Source organism: Schistocerca piceifrons, chromosome 9 (genome assembly GCF_021461385.2).
Source record: "Schistocerca piceifrons isolate TAMUIC-IGC-003096 chromosome 9, iqSchPice1.1, whole genome shotgun sequence".
NCBI lineage: Eukaryota > Metazoa > Arthropoda > Insecta > Orthoptera > Acrididae > Schistocerca > Schistocerca piceifrons.
This window is the reverse complement of record NC_060146.1, coordinates 103,109,036-103,128,873: the sequence shown is the minus strand read 5'-3', so window position 1 is coordinate 103,128,873 and position 19,838 is coordinate 103,109,036. Positions and strand designations below refer to the sequence as shown.

The window sequence follows — 19,838 nt, the reverse complement described above, 5'->3', positions numbered from 1 at the left end:
TGTATCACAGCCGTCCACAATACGAGCACGAAGAGTCTCTACATTTGGTACCGGGGTTGCGTAGACAAGAGCTTTCAAATGCCCCCATAAATGAAAGTCAAGGGGGTTGAGGTCAGGAGAGCGTGGAGGCCATTGAATTGGTCCGCCTCTACCAATCCATCGGTCACCGAATCTGTTGTTGAGAAGCGTACAAACATTTCGACTGAAATGTGCAGGAGCTCCATCGTGCATGAACCACATGTTGTGTCGCACTTGTAAAGGCACATGTTCTATCAGCACAGGTAGAGTATCCCGTATGAAATCATGATAACGTGCTCCATTGAGCGTAGGTGGAAGAAAATGGGGCCCAATCAAGACATCACCAACAATGCCTGCCCAAACGTTCACAGAAAATCTGTGCTGATGACGTGATTGTACAATTGCGTGCGGATTCTCGTCAGCCCACACATGTTGATTGTGAATATTTACAATTTTCACGTTGGAATGAAGCCTCATTCGTAAAGAGAACATTTGCACAGAAATGAGGATTGACACATTGTTGGATGAACCATTCGCAGAAGTGTACCCATGGAGGCCAATCAGCTGCTGATAGTACCTGCACACGCTGTACATGGTACGGAAACAACTGGTTCTCCCGTAGCACTCTCCATACAGTGACGTGGTCAACGTTACCTTGTACGGCATCAACTTCTCTGACGCTGACATTAGGGTTATCGTCAACTGCACGAAGAATTGCCTCGTCCATTGCAGGTGTCCTCGTCGTTCTAGGTCTTCCCCAGTCGCGAGTCATAGGCTGGAATGTTCCGTGCTCCCTAAGAAGCCGATCAATTGCTTCGAGCATCTTCCTGTCGGGACACCTTCGTTCTGGCAATCTGTCTCGATACAAACGTACCGCGCCATGGCTATTGCCCCGTGCTAATCCATACATCAAATGGGCATCTGCCAACTCTGCATTTGTAAACATTGCACTGACTGCAAAACCACGTTCGTGATGAACACTAACCTGTTGATGCTACGTACTGATGTGCTTGATGCTAGTACTGTAGAGCAATGAGTCGCATGTCAACACAAGCACCGAAGTCAACATTGCCTTCCTTCAATTGGGCCAACTGGCGGTGAATCGAGGAAGTACAGTACATACTGACGAAACTAAAATGAGCTCTAACATGGAAATTAAGCGTTTCCGGACACATGTCCACATAACATCTTTTCTTTATTTGTGTGTGAGGAATGTTTCCTGAAACTTTGGCAGTACCTTTTTGTAACACCCTGTAGATGAGCCTTTCTAAAAGTTTATAAGTACAGCTCAAAAGAAAAATTGGACTGAAGCTTTTGTGGGTGGTTAGCTGGTTTCAAATTGCCACTATTTTTGTTCTCTTTAGCTGTTTGGGCTGCGATCCACTATCTAGGATGTTGGAGAAGAAGCGAATCAGCCATTTTTTCCACCATTACCCATGTTTATGAGAAACTTGGGGTATATATTATCCAGACCAGCTGCTTTACCATATTTAGTTTGTTTCAAGACCTCACCCAATTCAGCCAGTGTAAATGGTGAAGTGGGTACTGAGCTTTTAGAGAGGTAAGTTCTTGTTTTATTTTAGAAGTATGTTTTTTGTCACAGGATGATCTAGATGTTTCAACTATATGGTTAGCGATTTGATTACCTGAAATACCGGGTTTCTGCCCGGGTTTATTGGAGGGTCTGCCAAGCTTATGCAGAAGGCTTCATGCCTTTCTACTTGAATGTCTGAAGTTTACATTTTTCACCATCTCACACCATCGTACTCTTCTAGCAGAATCAAGACTTTGGAGGAGGTCGCCTGCAATATCGCTGACGCCAGTTTCGCTATATTGTTCATAAAGTTGTTTACAATGTTCGTTCCAGCCTGGAGTATATTTCTTTCTGTACCCACGAGGAATAAACTTCTCAGCAGCAGTAAGAACAGCCCCGACGAATCGAGGGTAGTTTTTAGGTTCTGGTGGAATAAAACAGATATATTTATCTAGGCGGTCAGCAAAACTCCGCCTATCAGCCCTGCAGAAATTCCATCTGGGCTGTGGTACAGGTCTCGCTATTGGGACAGAGAGCCCCATATCGAGTATTGCTGGCCTGTGCTGACTGTGAGGGAAATTAGGTATGACCTCTCTGGAAACAGGCACTGGGTGCCCTCTGCAGTCCCAGGACACAAAGCAGAGATCCGGGTTGTAATCTCAAGCGGCCGATCTGAAAGTTCCCAAATCCATGGCATCATAAACCAGGTACCGAATCGATTTTCATATTCAATTCAGTCGGTGAGTGCAACACCACATTCATTGTCACGTGCATAGTCCCGGTGACAATGGTGACTATTAAAATCTCCAGCATAAATCGATGGGTGGGCGGTAATTGGCAGAATATGCAGTGGCCGTGGCACATTTGGTGGCTTGAGAATATTATTTATAATGGTCTCCTCCACTTGCATAAAGACTTAATGGATCTCATTTTCTGTATTTGTCGATATGAGGCTAGCTAGCATGCTCGATATTGCTCCTTACATATGTGGCAACACCATACACACTGTGATATGTATCACCCATAAGATCGTAGCCATGGATCCTACCTCTTCTTTCATAGCTGGAGCAAGTGTTTCCTGGATTAGATCTACGTCAGTATCATTGTCTACAAGGAGTTTAGACAGGTACCCTCTTTCAACTCGGCTAATAACTTCTATTTTTAAATGGAATACTCGGATTGAAGAGCCAAGTCTTTTAATCAGTTGGTCCTGAAAACGTCCATTTTTTAAAGCTTTTTGATTTTGGTTTGTCTGCACGTCTGTAGCCAGGAAATCCAATATCTGGTCTGGCTGCCTATTCGTTCTAGCTCATTTAGCGTTACCCGGGGTGCACGTGTAGTTTCCACTACGGACGCGAGCTAGTTTACACCCCAGTGGCTTATTAATATTATAGTCATAGGATGCTACGATTTTTCGTTTTGTGAAGTGCACAATTTTACATTTCTGAGCATTTAAAGCGAGTTGCCAATCTTTGCGCCTCTTTGAAATCTTCTGTGCTACTCGGACGGTTTCGTAGTTTCTTTGACAGTTAATGTGATGTTGAGCTTCAAAATCAAGAGGTAATCGCGATGTGGCTGTTCTATCATGGCTTGTGACTAACGGAACTTTTGTGATAGAAATAAACATATGCTTGAAGACAAATTTCGAACGGCATTTTCAATGAAAATATCAAAACAGCAGATAATTTTAATTTGTACACTTCTTTGTTAAAATCTTGCACAATTAAGACACTGGACATTGCCAGTGTTTTAGACATGCGGAATACACCCTCACATTGCAAATCACACTGTGGGTTTTATCAATTTGAAATGTAAATCTAGTAACTAAAACGTAGTAGAGATAGCCATGTACTCCTTTGCAGCATTAAATCCATAGTTCAGAAGCAAGCACTTTCTTGCGATGGAGTACCTAAAATAAGTGTAACATAAAAAAGGAGAAATGCCATTAATAATAAATTTCGGTGGATTTTCATTTTAGTGGTGGTAGCAAAACGGTACATTTCGTACTCCGCGACGCACAATGTAAGTTCGTTGTCGGCCAAATACACACATGAGATTCGTTACTGCTAAGAGCTCTTATTAAACTAATAATCGACCCATTTATTTCACAGTCGCAAAATTTCTACGGTGTGAGAATTCAAGTCATGTCAAAAAGAAGGTATGGTGCGATGGCTTGTTGAACAGCTACGTCAGAGTGACATGCAATGTCACTTTACCGCCTTTGCGTTTGTATCTTTGTGACGTCAGCGAGCTCTAATTACACTGGCTGTTTACTGAGATGCAGCGTAGCGCCTGCGCAGAAGAGGGTGTGTTTTTTTTTCCCCTTCCTCTTCTTTGTTGTTTACTTGTATATCAGCTGACTTGGTGCTTTCAAAGGCCAAGTTTACGTAAAGAGGGAGAGGAGATGATAAGGCAGAGAACGAAAAGGAGGAACGACAAGCGCTGCAGAGAGAGTCTGCGTGCGACCATGAAAAGCCTGGGAAGAATAGAGACTAATTGGGAGAGCGACGCTGTTGCATATGCACAACACGTCTGCTATTACTGCACAACTCGAATAACAGACCCACCGACTTCCCACGCGCCGTGAGAAAACATTTCTTTACGTGTCGTCTATCGTGTGTCTCGTGTACGACTACCTACTGACGCTCTCAAAGTTTAATCCTTTCTAATCGTCGAGATTAAATTGGTGTTTTTCTTCGTCTGCAGTCCAAGATAAATGTACACCTTTGTATGAGTGTATTTATGCAAGTGATCTCCCGACTTCTGTACAGAAAACTCGCTGCCTGTTACGAAACAAACGCATAGAAGAATTTCCTGTGATGTTACTGCGTATGCTGAAGCGCACAACATGCGTGTCCAGGAGTCTGTTTACAGATGCCAACAACTCGCAGATATCTGCTGTCGGTGTAAGCATTTCAAAAATAACATTGTTTGTTAACAGTGGACGAGATATCTGTTGCATAATATAAAATCGTTCACGTACCTTTTGAGTGTCATATATAGTTCTTCAAGAGTGAAAAACTGTGCCGGTTATCATTGATATTAATGAATTCAGTGCTCTGTTGAGCACATTCATAACAGCTGTCTAACCGTTCGGACTTCGCTACCTTTTTTTGTTGTGTATGATAAATATTCGCCACAATAATGCAGAGTGAAAGTTACTATAGTGGGCAAGCCCTGTAAGAAATCAAATTTGTGTTTAAGGGAATAGTGTTTGATATTTAACTTTTTTTTCGTTTTAGGCCTTAGTGAAAGAGAAAGCGAGCGTTGAAGAACAAAACATACTGACAGATACTTTTGGGCGATATCACACATATTTACGGATATCACTGACAGAAAGATGCAATTTGAGATGTAAGTATCTTGTAACTCTAGTTTATAAACCGATGTTTACCATGGTAGCAATAGGCTTTGTTAACATACTATATTTTTTAATATTTCCGATTGTTTCAGAACTCACAGAATATGCAAAACATTTTGTGTGTCATTGAAACAAATACTTTTGTATATGAAATGTTGCATACCTTCATTAAATTATGTAATATGGCGTAATCTTCTGGAGCATTGCAGCTAAGGTTAAAAAAGGTGTTCTATAGAAATGTGCAATGAGAATATCATTTATAATTGGTAGCCAAATATCTTGTAGAAACCTCTTCAGGTATTACAGATTCTTACAAGTACATGCCAATATATGTATTCCCTAATGATATTTGTGGTTGAACAACCAAAGTGAATTTAGGATGAACTCAACTTTTCACAATCACAATACTAGCAGTAATTTCCATAGACTATCCATTCCTCTTGAGGGTTCTGAATGGAGTTTTATATTCCGGAGCAAAAGTCTATAAAAGGTTACCAGTGAATATCAGACATGAAACTGAACTTTCCCAAATGTATGAAAAAAGTACAAGAATGACTCATTAGCCATTCTTACAATTTGATATTTACAGTCAGTGTAAACACTATGTATGGTAACTCTAATATTGGTAGTAGACAGGCCCATGCTTTTCCAACACATAAGCTGAGAGTAGTATGTGTAAAGCTACACATTTTCAAAATAGCTGTTTTTCTCCTAACATCCACAAGAATAGCTAACTGCAGAAAAACAACAGGTCAAAAATTTTCAAAATTTCTTTTATTGCAGAAGTCATAAAGTGCTTCTAGTAACTTGGTACAATTAACTCCTTACTGCAGAAAGAGATCATGTCCTAGACATGTTCCCTTTCTGCTGTGAACTGTGTGGAGAGTTTGGTATCATCAGGAGAAACTTTAGAAATCAGGAATGATATTACACTGTTAGTAAGGTGATAAAACTCATATTTGGATCATCACAGAAGAAAGACAAATTTAGGTTGTTCTCATAAAAACAGCGAACTTCACAGACTACGATACTTGGTGGTCAAGACTCTACATAAAAGGGGTCAACAGAAGCGTCCGATCCCACGCGTCGGCTTTGACCCGTGACGTAAGGGTGTTGTCGTGTGCGACGTCATGAGGGCGCGGAGTTTTGTTTGAGTGTGGCTGTCTCCAGTTCTGTTTTATCTTATTTTATTTACTTTTCTGATCTGTTCGTTCTATCTCGTGGGATTTTTTTAAATTTAAAAACACTTATTACTTATTTTAGTTATCTGTTTCCTCCAATTTCTGTTTTAGTTTATTATATTTATCTTTCTGATCTGTTCGTTCTATCCCGTGAGATTTTTTTTTTAAAAGACAAAAAACACTAATCAGCTACTGAAGCATCTTTATCTTCTATAGGTTGCAGGGGTTACGACCCCTGGGGAGGTGGGTGGGTATTCATGCATGGCTGTCTTCACTTACACGTTGTAGCTACGCAAGGCGTCTAAATTTGTTTATATTTAGTTTGCCCCCACCCAAAACACCCCATTTCCCGCGCTTGTCCCGTTAGTGTCATTAGGCTTCTTGTGGAAAGTGTGTGTGTTTGTTTTTGTTTCCGCCATATTTGTGACGTCATGGGTCAAAGCAGACGGGCGGGATCGGACGCTTCCGTATTTCCCATAAAAGCTTCCCCTAGTAACAGTTCTTATGGAAAATGTTTTCCAAAGAGGTAAAAGATTTCTTTTGTCCTGTCAATCACGAATTTAGTTTCAATAAAGATACACCACCGATAGCTCAATGTAAGATAAACATCAAAACTATGTGAACTGATAGATTTTATGTAAGAAATATTAAGGTGAATCTAGAACTTCCCAAGGAACCAGCCTACAAACCCAAACTACATATAAACATCTTAAAATGGATCATATGAAATAAAGTTTAATTTATGTTCTGGAAGAAAGGCTGCATTTTTGGAATGAAATTATGACTTATTTGACCACAAAGAGAGTGATGAAAAGGAAGAGTATGATAAGCCCATTGACTTAATTTGATATAATATTGATTACAATGTATTTAGTTTGAGGAAAATATGTAAAATAAATTTTCTTCCTCAAAATATAAGTCTTTTAATTTATATTCCACATCTTTTGCTACAAGAAGGGAGTATGTCAAGTTCAAAAGAAAAAGAAGAAAAAAATTGAGCTGCTGGGAACACAAAATGGATAAAAATTACGAAATTTAAATACCTTACAACCACATATTTATAGAAAAAGTGTAGAATAATTTTACGTTAGAGTTTCTGTATAAAAGTTTTTTGACTCGCCTGTAAACTTTGAAGAAGGGGACTTGTTCCCTTTCTGCAGTTAAGTTTCCATATAATGCAATCCAGAAGTAATTACAAAAATATTGTTTTCAGTAGATTGGCACTAATAATAATTTGTCGTCAGTATACTTCACATAAATAGCTGGCAATTGTGGCTCCAGCCTTTTAGTGTAGCTTTAGTATGGTGTGACTCATTCCGCATTCGTAAAGGCTTTCCTTCCTGATCTGATTTATGGAATATAATTATGTTTGAATGGGTAAAATATAACACTGTAATACTTAAATTTAGTTTTTAAAGTTAAATGACTTTAGATCATTATCCTTACAGTGATTCTTAGGTATCAGTAATAAGTTTTACGCAAACATTGAATTCAAGGATGCAAACATAACTGTCACGAAAACTATACACAATATTGTTAATTAATCAGTTGGCCAGTTTCATGTTCTGTGGATCGTTATGCACGATAAATTGTAATGACGTGGAACAAGTATTTTTATATTCATATTGCAAATTAATTTGTTAATGTGGGTACATTTTATCCACACTAACAGAACAAATATAGTTTTTGTCTTCAGTTGCACATCTAAGAGTGTGATTGTCATCAAAGTATCTGTAAATGTTTACATATTATACAAAGCTAAAGCACAACAATATGAAAACGGCAGCTGAGTAGCATAGCCGGAGCAGTGGCTTTCTCCGAAGTACCTGTTAGCTGTTTTTCTCCTGACATTCATTTTTTAATGTTTTTTTACCTTATCCCTCATCTTCATGGGGTCAGCATGTTAACCTGGATTTAGCTATGTTAGTGGTGGAGGGTGGCTAAAGTGCGCTTTTGGCGTCAGCGGCTTTTCTGCTGCGTGTTGCTGTTGACCCTTCATTTCCATAAGCCATAGCCCATCAGATGATAGTGTACAGTAGCCAAAGAGAATCGTTGAATCTAATGAGTTGTTTCAGCAGAAAATACAAGCTTATTACTTTTGTTTTCAACTTGGAGAGCACAATTTTACCCTCCCCTCTGAGGGCTCATGGCTCTTTCGCTCTTTCGTGAGTTCATGCTTGGCGCACTTGAAGACCTGAGCTATTGTGGGCCTTTCTTCCTTCCAGGGCTTCATTCTCTCACGCCTTGCTTTTTCGTTTTCACCTTTCCTTTTTGGCAATTTTGGTCCCCCATTGGGGTCTGACCTCCCCTTCTAAATTTTCTCAGTGTAAACCATCTGGGGTGCCAGACAGCCATTGATGTGGCTGGTTTGCAACCTTGCTCCAGGTCATGTTTACCCCCTCTTCGTGCCGAGTCAGCAGTCCGATACAATTATTTGCGCCGCCGATATTGTCATCCCCAACTCGACAGGCTCCTTTCGCCACCAGCTGGTTCTGTGGTGGGACATGGTCATTGCCATAAACATCTGTGATCACCGTCGGGCTTTGCAGTGCCTTAACCAGCACTTGTCCTCTGCTGGTCTTATTTAAAATTCTTTGCACCAAAGCCCATTAGTTAATGAAACAGACCAAGTGGGTGTGTTGGGGATGCTTTGCCTCCTCCTTAGGTTCTTCTGTCCCTTCGTCACAGATGTGGGCTACGCTCTGCACCCTCTGAGGTTACCAATGGTAATCGTCCATCCTGCATCTTGTCCTTCCGGGTGGCCTTTGTATGAATCCATTGGTCCTCACGGAACATTTTGTGACTCGTTCTGCAACGGCTTCGGCATCAGCCTCCTATCCCGTCACCTTCCTCCTCTGGAAATAGTTGGCTGAAGGTTTCCACATGTTTTACCAAATGTCAGGTGAAATCCTACAATAAACCTGTTACTGAATGAAAACTTATTGTGGCCCTCTCTTCTTCCCATGATTCAGTCACTGGCCGCAATTCCATCCAGAACCAACTGCTTCAACACCTCTGTCCTCCACGAAAACAGTGTCACCTCCGATTGCTTAACCACATTTGGCTCAAAGGTGATTTCTCCTCTCTGTGGAGGGACAGTATTGTGGTTCCTGTCCTTAAGCCTGGTGAGAATATGTCATCTGTTGATAGTTACCAGCCGATCAGTCGGGCCAGCATCGTCTGGAAGTTATTTGAATTGATGGTGGCTTTTTGGCTCAGTTGGGTCCTTGAATCTCCGAACTGGTACAGCTTTCGGCAGAGACAATCTCCGCCTGTACACCTGTGTCAATTGGAAACCACAGATCAGCAGGCCTTTTCTCAACACTGCCATCTTGTTGCAGTTTTCTTCACTCTTTGTAAGGCCTATAACACATCTTTGTGCCATCACGTCTCCCTAACACTCCATGAATGGGGTCTTCAGGGCCTCCTTCCCATATTTATTCACGAGTTTCTGCCTCACTGGTCATCCAGGGTTCAGGTTGGCACTGTTCTCAGCACTCTGCAGACTCAGGAGAACGACATTCCACAGGGCTCTGTAATTAGTTTCCTCCATTTTTTTTAATCACTACTGATGGACTCGTGTCCTCCATTGGGCTATGATTTTTATATGTGGACTGGTTCCCATTCAGTGGCCTCTGCAGAGCAACAGCTCCAGAGTGCCATCCAATGCACTTCCGCATGGACACTCTCTCTCCGTTTCACTTCTCCCCATTTCCAACATGTGTGGTGCATTTCTGTTGCCATACTACAGTGTAGCCATGTATGGAAGTGAAACATGGACGATAACTAGTTTGGACAAGAAGAGAATAGAAGCTTTTGAAATGTGGTGCTACAGAAGAATGCTGAAGATAAGGTGGGTAGATCACGTAACTAATGAGGAGGTATTGAATAGGATTGGGGAGAAGAGAAGTTTGTGGCACAACTTGACTAGAAGAAGGGATCGGTTGGTAGGACATGTTTTGAGGCATCAAGGGATCACAAATTTAGCATTAGAGGGCACCGTGGAGGGTAAAAATCGTAGAGGGAGACCAAGAGATGAATACACTAAGCAGATTCAGAAGGATGTAGGTTGCAGTAGGTACTGGGAGATGAAGAAGCTTGCACAGGATAGAGTAGCATGGAGAGCTGCATCAAACCAGTCTCAGGACTGAAGACCACAACAACAACAACTACAGTCCATCCCAATCCAGAGCTTTACTTCAATGCCCAATGCCTGACCGTTGTTCCCCAGTCCTATTCCTTGGGTCTTCTTTTGGACAACAAGCTTAGTTGGTTGCCCCATATCCATCTCCTGGTGGCCGTGGCTTCTGTAAACTCAGTCCTTTGCTTCCTTGTCCACACCTCTTGGTGTGTGTATTGTTCGACTCTTCTCCGCCATTATCAGGCCTTAATTCCGTACTATCTGGACTATGGTTGTCAAGTTTATGACTCACGAGTCAGCTGCCCCTTCCACACTGCTCCTCTTGGACCCAGTCCAGCATCATGATATTCATTGGCCACCAATACCTTCCCCACTAGCCTTTTTGATAGTTTTCTGGTTGGCACTTGGACCCTCACCTCTTTTGGTTGAGTGGTCCCAGCTTCTGGTTTGCAATGCCATCACTATCTGCTCTTTCACTGCTCTTTTTGCAGCTTAGGAAAGTGACCTGCCCATTGCCCTCCTTTTTGTTGGTTTATCTGTTGGGCTCTGCCTTGCTTCTCTCCACCATGATTTCCATCTTCCCTCTCTGCCCTGTTCCTCATGTTCTCTCTCGAACACTCCCCCCCCCCCCCCCCCCAACCCCCAATGTTCCTCTTTTCTGTATTCCAGCGAATCTCTTGTTTCTGTTGTTTGTTCCACCTGATCCTATGGCAGGTCTGGGATGTGCTGTTGTTTTTTACACCATTGGCTCTAAATTTGCTGATCACGTGTAACATGCCTTCACGTCTTCCGTTGGCATGGAATACCATCTCTTGCCTGACATGTGTGGGGTGGCCATCTATCGGGTCCTCTGCTTTGTTAAACGGTCCTCCCTCAAATGTATTTTGTTATGTATGGACTAGATAGTGGCCCTTAGACTACCACTCAGAGTTTTTCCACCATCCCTTGGTCTCTGCTATCCGTGAACTTCTCCACAATCTTGACTGTACTGCTCGTTCCTTTGGGTTCCTGGCTAAATGGGTACCTTGGGTAATGAGCTGACTAGTGGGGCCACCAACTACCTCCTATTCTCCCTTTTTGCTCCTTCATGGTCCCACTCTTGGGAGACCACACGCTCTGTGCCCCTCACCCCTGCATTTCTTCCTCTGTCTAATAAACTTCATGTGAATAAGGAACTCCCACCATGTGGCATTCTTCCTTCCTCCTCCTCCTCTCCCGGTGGGAATCTACCACTCTCTGCTGTCTTTGTATTGGCTTTATCAGGTTAACCCATGATTTTTTACTCCATATGAGCCGTACCCTTTGCAGTTCTGGGGCCTCCTTCATGGTGACCCATATTGTGGTTGACTGCTCTGTTTTTTGGCCCTTCATTCTGGTATTGGAGTCCTTTGGTTAGGATTGGCATTGGTTTGGGAGGCCTCTGGTCTTGCCTCCATGCCGGCTAGATCACCCATACCCCCTCTTTTCCCTACATTTTGTCTGCTATTTTGTGTCATTTTGTTTTGCCTTTTCTTGTGTCTTCGTCCCCTGGTGCTGTTCCAGTTGTCATGCTCATGGTGTGATGTGACGTCAGGATGGGCCAGTTGCAGTGTTGGTACCCCATCGTGTGCAGCACCTTTGGTGCACCCCTGCTCTCGCCCTTCCCCCCCTCCCTCTCATTTATTCTTCCTGCATCCCAGCATCTCTGTTTGCCCATTTTCTGGACTTTGGTGTTTGTGTTGTTCCTCCCTTAGTTTCTGTCAGCTTAGATCGTGGGATCAATGACCTCGCTGTTTGGTTACTGATGTTTGTATTTATTTCTTGTATTGTTTGTTTTTCAGGATATAACAGGAATCTTGGGATATCTTTTCATACACCAATGTTATAATATGGTTATGAGTGGGGGGAAAGCTGGATATGGTGACGGACTGATTTGTAGTGTAGGTCAAGGTCTAGGTTGAAATGTAACAGCTCGGTTGTGGGTTTGCAAAACCAATGAATGTGACTGGGGGTAAACTGGCTGTGGTGACAGACTGGTTTGCAGCGTAGCTCTACACCTACATCTGTACTCTGCAAACCACTGTGAAATGTATGGCAGAGGGTATGTCTCATCATAACAGTTATTAGCATGTTTCCCCTGTTCCATTCACATATGAAGTACAGCAAGAGTGATGTTTAAATGTTGCTCTGTGTGCTGTTATTAATCTGATTGTTCTCCAGATTCCTATGGGAATGATACATAGCATCATCACTTAAAACTTATTCTTGAAAATTTGTAAGTAGGTTTTCTCAGTATAGTTTACACTTACTTTCAAGAGTCTACCAGTTCAGTTTCTTCAGCATATCTGTAACACTCTCCCATGTGTCCAACAGAATGGTGACCATTTGTGCTGCCCTTCTCTGTATATATTCAATATCACCTTCTGGTACTATTTGGTGTGGTCCCACACACTTGAACAGTATTCTAGAATGGGTCACATGAGTTATTTGTGAGCAATCACTTTTGTATACAGATTACATTTCTCCAGTATTCAACTAATAAACCAAAGTCTACCACTTGCTTTACCCATGACTGAGCCAGTGTGATCGTCCCATTTCATACCCCTACAAAGTGTTACACCCAGGTATTTGTATGAATTTTCAGCTGTAACTCATTGATATTATAGGATGCTGCATTTTTTCTTTTGTGAAACACTTAATTTTACATTTCTGAATATTTAAGGGGATACGGAATCGGATTTTGGGTTAAAAAATCGAATTTTTTTTTATTGGCGTATTATATTCTGCCATGTTTCCTCTTTAAAATGACGTATCATACATAGCTCTACTACAATTATAACTATTTTATTTTTATATATTTGTGAGATCGGGTATTGCGCTTTAGTTATACACGTCTCTCGTGGCTGACCATGAACTTTTTGGCAGTACCTTTAAAGTGACATGAATTCAAATATCCCGGTTTCCAGCGACTATTTATACACTAGTTGCCCGAAAATGTTTCTCTCTGGTTTCCTCAAGTTACTCTTTGACTTTGTGGCGGGACTGTTTTGTAAACAGTGTGATATAAGAAAGTAGTTGTTGTTGAGTTATTCGTATTTAGTGCTTCATTTTTCGCAGTGAAAATGCCTAGAGCTAAAGCAAAAGTATTTAAAAAGCGTGTGAACTGGCAAAAGAAAAGAAATAATGATTCATTAGCAAAGCAAAGCAGTTCATCATCATCACTGTTGGAAAATGTGAATCCACTTATTACTGATTTGCCGAACGAACTTACACCAAATGAAAACAGTGCTTCTCATAAAAAAACTAAGAGATTTGGAAGAGAAATATAATTTACTTGATAGAGGGAATGAAGTTTTTGAACTCATTGATACGAATATATTGTGTGAAGCTCTTGAAAACAGTTTGTGCTCCAAAAAATGTCATGGAAACGTTTCTCTGAAAGTAGAATCCCATGTTGGCCTGGCTGCCCAGTTTAATTTAATATGCAGTGTTTGTAAATACAGCTGTAAGTTTCCAAGTTCGGTTTCAGTAACTGTAAATAATGGATACAAGAAAACTGAACTTTATAGTGTAAATATTAGGTTAGTTTATGGATTGCGAGCAATTGGTAAGGGCAAAGCAGCTGGTGATATGCTATGTGGTGTTCTAAATCTTCCAAGTGCACCTTCAAAGTTTGAAGCTTACAATTATGTACTAGGATCTGCAGTTGAAGATGTAGCACAGAAGTCAATGCAGGTTGCTGTGGAAGAAGCAGTGGAAGAAAATGACGGCAGTCGTGACCTCACAGTGGCGTTTGATGGCACGTGGCAGAAAAGGGGCCACACCTCCAACAATGGTGTTGTAACAGCAACTAGTGTTGATACTGGCAAGGTTATTGATGTTGCAATAATGTCTAAATACTGTAGGTGCACAGGCAGGCTGAAAAATGAACATAGTGATGACTGTATTGCTAATTATTATGGTAGTAGTGGTGGCATGGAGGTTGCTGGGGTGAAGAAAATTTTTCATCGCTCTTCACAGTGGTATAATGTTCGCTATGTCAAATATCTGGGAGATGGTGACTCTAAAGCATTCAAAGAAGTTTTGGAAAGCAAACCATATGGGAACAGTGTAAATATAAGCAAACTTGAATGTATAGGACATGTGCAGAAGAGAATGGGTGCCAGGCTGAGAAGGTTAAAATCAGTTATGAAAGGGAAAAAACTAGATGATGGGAAAACCTTGGATGGCAGAGGAAGATTGACTGATTCCATAATAGACCACATTCAGAACTGCTATGGCCTTGCAATCAGGCAAAATACAGGCAATCTTGAAGAAATGAGGAGAGCTATATGGGCTTTATATTTCCACACCGCATCCACGGATGAGCATCCACAACATGGTTTGTGCCCCAAAGGTGAAAACAGCTGGTGTAAATACAATAGGGGACTAACAACAGGAGAGAAATACATTCACCACCACAGTCTACCATCAGCCATCATGGCAGAAACAAAGCCCATTTTCAGAGATCTGGCTGACAGAAGTCTTCTGATGAAATGTCTTCACGGAAAAACGCAGAACCCCAACGAGTGCTTGAATAGTGTGATATGGCATCGTCTCCCAAAAACAGTGTTTGTCGGAATTAATACACTACATTTTGGTGTGTATGATGCTGTGGCAACCTTCAATCTTGGAAATATAACTAAATGCCAGGTCCTTCAAAAGTTGGGTATGTGTGCTGGTTCCCGTACGGTACGTGCTATGTTCTTTTTAGATCAGCACAGACTAAGGCATGCTGATAATATAATCAAGACATTAGTGAAAAAAGCAAGACAGGTGCAGAGGGGTGCCAAAAGAAGACTTGAAGATGATTATGAAGACTGTGAAGGGGGTATTAGCTACGGATCAGGAATGTTTTAATCTTCTTTCTCCGTTTCCCGTAAGTTTACTTTTTACTTCATCTAGGAACATTATCTCAGGTACTGGTCAACCTAGAAGTCTGAAATTTTTGTGACGTAGTGACATAGGTCCCTATTACATACTGAAACAACGATTTTTTAATTACTTGATTTACAAAAGACTTAGGGGTGATAGTCTAGTAAAAAGCGATGGAAAAAATTTACTTAAAAATAAATGTACAATATCTCTGTAAGAAAATACTTTGACAATAAACTGTTGTTTCAGTATTGTTGTAACATATGAATGCACATACAGTAAAATTTTTACCTCTCTGTCTCCAGTAGTTTGTGAGAAAATGTTCCCTATAGTAGGCATATATTAACATTGCGGGGATAGGTGATTCCGTATCCCCTTAAAGCATGTCGCCAATTTTTGCACTACTTTGATATCTTTTCAAGATCTGACGGAATGTTTAAAGCAGCTCCTTTCAGACAGTACTTCATTATAGATAGCTATATTGTCTGCAAAAAGTTTGAGGTTACTATTAGTATAGTCTGCAAGGTCATTAATATACAAAAACAGCAACAGGGCACACCTGACTCTCCATCTACATTGGTTGATGACTCTCCATATGAGGTATCTTTTTGTGTCCTCCCTACCAAAAAATCCTCAGTTCAGTCACAAATTCCACTTGAAATCTTATATGATCATAGTTTTGATAATTTGTTAGAGGTTAGGCTGAAATTTTACATTTTGGTTGTGAGTTGATAAAGCCATCTAATGTGACTGGAGGAAAACTGCCAGTGTTGATGGACTAATCTGTATGTTTATGTGTGTTTTCTACGGAAATGAAAACCAGATGTACAGTGAACAATGGCAGACTTGGTTTCACAGCTCTAAACCTCATACAGTCCGAAATATTTGATTTTAAAGGATGGCAATTGAACCGCAGTTTCTGCTGAAATACACAGGGCAAGGGTTGCCTGCACTGTATTGCTGCCTGCTGCCAGTGGCTCGCACAATGGGCAGTAATGCACAACCCATAAAAGTAGACAAACATCACTTTCAGTACAATTAACATTTATTTGTATGGCACATGTATGTTTTTTCTAAAGAAATGAAAACTAGAGGTACAGTTTAGTGACAAGACATGGTTCTAGTGTCATAAACACAATTGTTAGCGGCATGGAAAATACACTCACAAATAGCCAGTAATGTCACATCAGATGAACCTGTGTCACTTTTGCAGATGTTAAAACTGATCGCCTTTTGCATCAATACACTTGTGGAGACAAGAACAGGTGAGTGTTACACGGAGTGTAGTGTTTCCACAGATATTGCTGCATACACAGCAGTAATACATTCTTGCACATCAACTCGTGTCGTTGGAGGCTCATGGTACACAAACTCCTTCACTCTGCTCCAGAAAAGTCTTTTAATGGCGTAAAGTTGGGAGGAAGGGGGGGGGGGGGGGGGGCAGGCTATTTAGCTCACAGGACCTCCACATACTATCCACCTATTTACAAACATTGCATCCACAACTTTTCTGGAAACGTGTTTAGCGTACGGGGCATCCATCACACTGGAACCATATTGATCAATGTGTTTCCAATCCCTTATCCATGAGATGGGACAGTGTGTCTTGCAGAACTAATGTATGTTGTCATCCGGTTAATGTTCCTTGATAAAAATAGGGACCTACAAAACGGGTACCATTGATGCAGCACTGAACAGTGACGCCCCATGTCACTGATGAACAACCGTGCAGAGCCAGTAGTGATTTTGCCCGGACCAACAGTGCATGTTCAGCAGATTCACATGATCATGATTTGTGAATGAAGCTTCATCTGTAAAGCATCCACTGATCTGCAAAATGACAGAATTCAGTGTAGGATTTAAAGTCATTCCTGTACAGTTCTTGGCGGACTGAGGTATGATATAAATGAAACGTATGCCTGTGTCACATTCTTCACACACTACTACAGCTTACTCCATAACTGTGTGCAACCTGTCTACACTCGCCTCAAGATTGTGCAGTGCAGCAGCCCCAGTGGGGTAGCACTCAGTGTATACTGCTGCAGCTGTGGTTGCATTTCCATAACACTCGCCATAAATTATCTTCACATCTAGTTTTTATTCGTTACTCAAGGTCTGCATATAGATGAGATGACGCCAAATGTCCCAAGCTATACCAAAACGGGGAAGCACTGTCCGAAGCATACGTCTGATGCATCACAGTGTATTTTCCTTTTTGACCCCTACAGCAGTACAGCAGGCCCGAGAAAGAGACACTAGTAGACTGATCAATAAGGTAGAACATGCGTACTGACAGTGGTCTGTTCACAGCAAGCTGCAGGACAGTGCAGCAAACCTTGCCCTGGGAATTATGACAAAAACCACAGTGGCATTGCCATCTTTTAAGTCTAACATTTCAGAATGTATGAGGTTTAGAACTGTGAAACCAAGTTTGCCATCACTAATTGTACCTATAATTATTATTTCTGCAGAAAAAACATGTATGTGCCATTATAAAAGCCTAACTTTGTGTTGAAAGTAGTGTTCATTGACCTTTATGGATTATGTATTCGTGCCCATTGTGTGAGCTCCTGACGTAGGTGCTTCCCTGGCCAATTGCATTATTTTCGATTCATTTTGGGAATATAAAAAGTGGCAGAGTTAGCTGAGATGTCCTGCATATAAACAATTTAGGAGACATTCTGAGCAGTCCTCTTGGGTTGTTTGCTGATTATATTGTCATTTACCATCCAATAATGTCATCAGAAGACCAGAATAAGTTGTAAAATGATTTCCACAAGATACTTATATAATGTAAACAGGGACAATTGACACTAAACAATAAAAAAAAAAGAAAAAAAAGAGAAGTCTTCCACATGAAAACTAAAAAATATTAAACTTTGGTTTCATGATAAATGAAGCAAATTTAAAGGTTATTGATTCAACTAAATTACCATGGATCACAACTTAAATTTGAACCACCACATAGAAAATGTTGTGGTTAAGGTGAACAAAAGATTGTTTTGGCAGAACAAGAAAGTGCAATAAATATACCACAGAGACCACAGGAGGGTATAGAAAATGTTCAAAGAAGGGCAGCTTGTTTTGTATTATCACAAAACAAGGGATATAATGGCCACAGATATGATATATGAACTGGGATAGCAATCATTAAAACAATGACATCTTTTCACAAAGGCAAGATATTTTCACAAAATTTCAACCACAAACTTGCTACTGCAAGTTCGAAAATATTTTGTTTATTTCCTGCTGCATAGGATAAATGAAAATCTTAATAAAATAGGGTATATCAGAGCCAGCTGTTTGTTTCCCCCATGTGCTATTCGAGAGTGGATCACTCAAGAAATAGCATTAATATGGCTCTGTGAATCTTCCGCAAAACACTTAAAGAAGTCCACAGCTTGTGGTCTAGTGGCTAGCACTGCTAACTCTGGATCACGGTGTCCTTGGTTCGATTCTCGGCTGGGTTGGGGATTTTCTCTGCCTGGGGACTGGGTGTTTGTGTTGTCCTCATCATTCATGTAAGTGGCTAGATTGTAGTGTGTACAAGTTGCAAATGAGTACGGGTGCTGATAACCGCGCAGTTGAGTGCCTCACAAACCAAACAACATAAAAACACTTAAAAGTGTGAATTGCAGAACAGTCTTGTAGATGTAGGGTAGCATCTAACTTGTGGAGTTTTAACCATTTTTTCCATAAAGATATCTTTTTGGTTCTGTGAATTATGGCACAAAAAAATCCTTTGTTGACGGCTAACCTATTTACCCAGGACCTATCATTTTGTCTCCTGGCAAATCTATTATGAGGTTTCAAGATGTTGTCCTGTCTCTTCCCAGATGTCTTTCCGTGAAGAGCTAGGATGGAAAATGTACTTCAGAATTGTAATATCAGGCAACGAGAGAATATTTCTGTAGTGTTGGCAGAAGAGCCAACACTGTTTTTCTAGAGGAGGCCGAAATGCACGCGTTTAATTACACGCTGACTGGCATGAGGTCTGGAACAGGACAATATCTTGAGAATTGCAAATAAAGCACGTATAGGATGTAATACTTAACTTTAATCCACAATTGTAGAACATCTCTCGTTACGGTACATGCTTCATAATATTAATTATCAACAGCTATGGCGCCTTGCTAGGTCGTAGCAAATGACGTAGCTGAAGGCTCTGCTAACTATCGTCTTGGCAAATGAGAGCGTACCGGTCAGTGTAGCTTCGCTAGCAAAGTCGGCTGTACAACTGGGGCGAGTGCCAGGACGTCTCTCTAGACCTGCCGTGTGGTGGCACTCAGTCTGCTATCACTGACAGTGGCGACACGCGGGTCCGGCGTATACTAATGGACCACGGCCGATTTAAAGGCTACCACCTAGCAAGTGTGGTGTCTGGCGGTGACACCACAATTTCAGCTAAAGGTTTCCAGATAGCACCACAGGAGACAGTTCCAAGAAATCTGCACCATCTGTATACCATGTGCTCTCTCCTTTAATTATGGGCAAAATAAAATGATGGGCTAGCACAGCAAACTGCCAATGTATCTTGTTACTGCATATGTGGGAGAAGTGACATCACAATATCTAGAAGTGTTTATGAATGGGCTTAGGTGGACTGTTTATCATGTGCTTGTTGAGAAGCTGAGAGTCCAGACTAGAGACAGTGCCTTTTCTTAAGCATTTAGCTGAGAAATGTTGACAGCTGGCAGCATTCACCGTGAG

At 41.2% G+C, this 19,838-nt stretch overlaps 1 protein-coding gene across 1 annotated transcript in view; it reads left to right on the top strand.

The window, feature by feature from the left end:
• Nucleotides 1–3,940: 3,940 nt before the first annotated feature.
• The window catches only part of LOC124717062 (molybdenum cofactor biosynthesis protein 1-like), a 111,698-nt gene continuing 95,800 nt past the window's right edge, over nt 3,941–19,838 (top strand). The window contains exons 1-2 of the mRNA XM_047243745.1: nt 3,941–4,458; nt 4,795–4,906. Coding sequence (XP_047099701.1) covers nt 4,372–4,458; nt 4,795–4,906 — 199 coding nt within the window. The 5' untranslated portion in view covers nt 3,941–4,371. The remainder of the gene's footprint in view (nt 4,459–4,794; nt 4,907–19,838) is intronic.